Genomic DNA, 4,448 nt, shown 5'->3' with positions numbered 1-4,448 from the left:
CAATCACGCAAAAGGCCTGAACGGATTAGAATATTTGGCTCTAGATAGCTGTACTAGGGACTGCCCTATTCGAATATATGGTCCGGTTTTCTTGAAATTGCAAGTACGCGTATTACAGATATAAAGAGAAGCCAACCTACGAAAAACCGACACGACAGGTGGTATCGAAGTAGAGTTATTTCAACTTAAAGTTCATTTAGTACAATTTTTTTTTTAATTAGGAACCATTTGCTGGCGTGCTTCTTAGCCGATTGAATGATTGTTTTACAGTTCGAAAGGTGTTTTAAGGCGCCGCAAAGCAAGCGGGTATTGGCTAGTGTAATATCTTATTAATATTATAAATGTGAAAGTTTGTATGGGACATCATCACGCGGAAACGACTGAACGGATTTGCATGAAATTTGGTACGCAGATAGCTTATGGGCCAGATTGGTTCATAGGCTATTTTTAAGAGTTGCCACCTGTTAAAAAAGTTTAATTTATTTAATATGCGGGAACGACTGAATGGATTTGCATGAAAATTTGCACACAGATAGCTTATAACCTAGATTGGAAAATAGGCTACTTTTCTTAAGAGTTGCCACCTGTTAAAAAAGTTTCATTAAATTAATACGCGGAAACGACTGAATGGCATGAAATTTTGCAAGCAGAGAGCTTATGACCTACAGTGGAAAATAGGCGAATTTTTTGAAAGAGTTGCCACCTGTTAAAAAAGCTTATTTAAATTAACACGTGGAAACGACTAAACGGATTTGCATGAAATTTTGCACACAGATAGCTTATGACCTAGGTTAGAAAGTTAAGAGTTGCCACCTGTTAGAAATGTTTAATTTAATAAATACGCGGAAATTAGTGAACGGATTTGCATGGAAGTTTTCACACAGATAGCTTATGAGCTTGCACAGAGCCAAATAATCCTCATAAAAATAAGAAGATTGTCTCTTTGAACAGCTTCGAGACCCAAAAAGAGGACAGAAGTCAGAGACGAAGATATTTCCATAGAGATTTCTTCTTATTTTTGGGAGGTAAATCTTTTTAATTTTATTTAAAAGTATACCCTCTTACAATAAATAGAAAACTTCTTACTCAATTTTTCGAAGACATTTCCATAGAGATTTCTTCTTATTTTTGGGAGGTAAATCTTTTTAATTTTATTTAAAAGTGTACCTTCTTACAATAAATAGAAAACTTCTTACTCAATTTTTCTTTACGCATTATTGTTGTCGACTGTGAACCGCTAATTCAGTTTACATTTGTATATACATACATATTCATAAACTATAGATGCTCTCAGAGTGCGAGACAAGTGTGGAAAGAAAACACATATGCATATACACATATGTATGCACAAGCATAAGCATGTCAACGTCGCCAATTCTAACTGTATTTTTCGTTTAACAATTTTGAATGTTGAATAGGTATAATGCATTTGCAATTTATTCAGTTGTAAAGTGAGTGTTGACCGGCGCGTGTAAATTTAACATATATTTGGAAATGGATAACTTTAATTTTGAAGAAAATTGCTACGCTTCTGGCGATGTTCCTCAAATCGAAGCCTTGAGCATTTTTAAATCGTGGGAGCTAAGCGAGGAAATTTTACCGATTCTCATGGACTATGGCCTCAAATCCACGCTTATTTTAAAAAAATTTGAGTTTAAAGATATCGACGATTTGTTCGATAAACTTCCTCCAAGATTTTTTGGTGAAAAGGTCAAATTTAAAGCAGGTTTAAAAGAATGGCGAAAGAACATGGTAAGTGCATCATAATATAAAAAATGTGTATGTATCTTAACGCATGCAATTTTTAGAATGTGCCATTTGAGTGTGATGAAAGCAGTAAAATTTTGGAATTGTTAGAGAAAATTTCGAACGACTTGAATGCTGTTAAAAATTCGAGAGAGTCTTCGCCTTTACCTCAGTCGTCATGTGGTTGCATAGACAGTGGGAGCTTAATTGAACTTTTAAAAAGTACCGTAAAAGGCCAGCTTATACTCCAGTATCAGGAAGAAAAAGGTTTCCTGGATGCCAAACACCAAAACACATTGTGCCAATGCATTATTGAAAAATATATTGGAAGCCAAAAAAAATTGACGTATGGAGAAATGCAGAGGTGGGCCACCTCTATATGCGCTGTATTCCCCAAAGAAAGGCCGGTAAGTTGTAAGAAATTATTGGAACCACTCTAATCTACATACGTACATAATCATGCAGTTAGCACACTTTTTTTTAGTATATTTGCAGTAATTTACACACACTTATTTTTTTTTTCAAGTATAGTTGATTTTCTAGAATAAACCAAATAGAGTGAAAATTAAATTCTTAGCGAAGGGTTACACTCAAATTCTAGGAGCTACAAAACTGCATATTTTTATAAAAATTGACGAAATAAATGTATCATATAAAACATTGCAAATATACTAAACAAAAGTCTGCTAACTCCGTACCAACAAACTCCTTCAGTTAATTTATTTTTTATCTAGGAAACATACTTTCTAGCTAGAAAGTACGGAAAGAAAAATCCCACAGGAAAGTTGTTTTCTCGATGGGTCAATTCAGATAAAGGCAACTATAATTTTCCGGAAAATTCTAATACCCAAGATCTACAAGCAATTTCGGCCAGCGGTAAAAATATATTTATTATCTGTATTTACATTGTATACTTATTTCATAATGTTTAGATGACTACGATGCATATTACGAAAAGAAGTGCTGGCTGCAAAATAATTGCACTCCATGGGAAAAAGTTCTGGCTTACTGGGGAGAGACTTCCGGTCAAAGAATTAAAGATATGCATGATGCCACTTCTCTGATCTGTATTTTTAATGAATGGCCACGTTACAAAGATTTTCATGGTTATGAACTTGTAAGTTACTATAATTTAAAGTTCTTAATTTTTTCAAGTCGCAAATCACACAATATTTTAAATCAATTTTCCATAGGTGGAGATAGACTTTGAAACGCTTCATCCTGGAAAGGGAAATATGATCTTTTTAAAGCTGGAGACATTTTACAAGCAAATTTTTAAAATTTTCAATACAGATATTAAAGACCACACTTCGAGGGAACTCTTTTTAAAGTATTTGCATATCGACAACATTTCGAAAGGTAAAGCTATTTATCAAAACACATTATGAAATAATATAAGGTAAACCAGGCAATTTCATATACGGCTAGAAATTCGCTATTTGTTATATATGTACACTAGCCGATGCAAGCAGACTTGTTTTTCATTTAACAGTTTTAAATTTTTTTATTACCAATCCTTAGTTGTGTTTCAATAAAAAGTAGCCCAGAACGTATCAGAAATATATGATATTATAAATTTCAAAACATTAGATGGCCCACCTGTTCACTTTTATTGGCTTAATAATGGTCTCAAAGTTTTAAGGAAAAAAAAGTATTGGTAATTTAATTTTTTTTTTAATTCTGAGTAAAATTTAATATGTAAATTTGAATGTATAAAAATAATTCTAATACATTTATTTAAGTTTATTTTTTAACACTGCCTTTGTACTTATATGTATATAATATATATGTATGTATGTAAAAGTTGAATACTTACATATAAAGAATGAATGTGTTTTTATTTGCAGTCGTATTTTACAAATAAAGAATATTTGTTTATAATCAAACACGAGTTTTAATAAATTCAAGAAGATTACCAAATAAAAATAAGGAGATGACCTTTTTAGTAAACTCAATAAGAAAACTTAATAAAAATAAGAAGATTATCTTTTTAATAACTTCAATGAGATAACCTTATTAAAATTAGAAGATTAACTTTTTAATAAATTTAATGAGATAACCTAATAAAAATAAGAAGAACGCCTTATTTATTAATTCAAGGAGATATCCACATATATATTCGAAGATTTCTTCTTGATTTTATTAAAAAGACTATCCCACCTAAAGTAAGTAGGGATTCTTCTTAAAGAAAAACTATAGAGATATCTTCTTACTTTTGTTCTATTTTATTAGGTGGTTTTCGCTCTGTGTGGTTGAAAAATACGCTAATTTTTTTAAGAGTTACCACCTGCTAAAAAAGTTTAATTAAATTAATACGCGGAAAAGTCTGAACGGATTTGCATGCAATTTTGCAAGCAGATAGCTTATGACCTACAGTGGAAAATATGCTAATCTTTTGGACGAGTTGCCACCTGTTAAAAAAGTTTTAATGAAATTAATACGCGGAAACGACTAAACAGATTTGCATGACATATCGCACAGAGATAGCTTATGACCTATGTTGGAAAATAGGCTACTATTTTAAGTGTTATCACGTATTAAGAAAGTTTAATTAAATTAATACGCGTAAATGACTGAACTGATTTGCATGAAAGTTTGCACACAGATAGCTTATGACCTAGACTGGAAAATAGGCTACTTTTTTAAGAATTGCCACCTGTTTGAAAATGAAATTTTGTTCAAAGATGGTTTATGACCTGGAT

General features: G+C 31.7%; 1 protein-coding gene across 1 annotated transcript; it reads left to right on the top strand.

Moving 5' to 3' along the window:
* Positions 1-1,494: 1,494 nt before the first annotated feature.
* On the top strand, positions 1,495-2,153 carry LOC108373000 (uncharacterized; the record flags this gene model as incomplete). The annotated part of the gene is made up of 2 exons (XM_017628831.1): positions 1,495-1,752; positions 1,809-2,153. Coding segments are annotated over exons 1-2 (603 nt in total), but the record flags the coding sequence as incomplete, so codon positions are not given.
* Positions 2,154-4,448: the final 2,295 nt, after the last annotated feature.

The sequence above is a fragment of the Rhagoletis zephyria genome, unplaced genomic scaffold (genome assembly GCF_001687245.7).
Source record: "Rhagoletis zephyria isolate East Lansing unplaced genomic scaffold, Rhagoletis_zephyria_1.1 Rzeph_scaffold_06257, whole genome shotgun sequence".
NCBI lineage: Eukaryota > Metazoa > Arthropoda > Insecta > Diptera > Tephritidae > Rhagoletis > Rhagoletis zephyria.
This window is presented reverse-complemented; position numbering and strand designations above follow the sequence as displayed.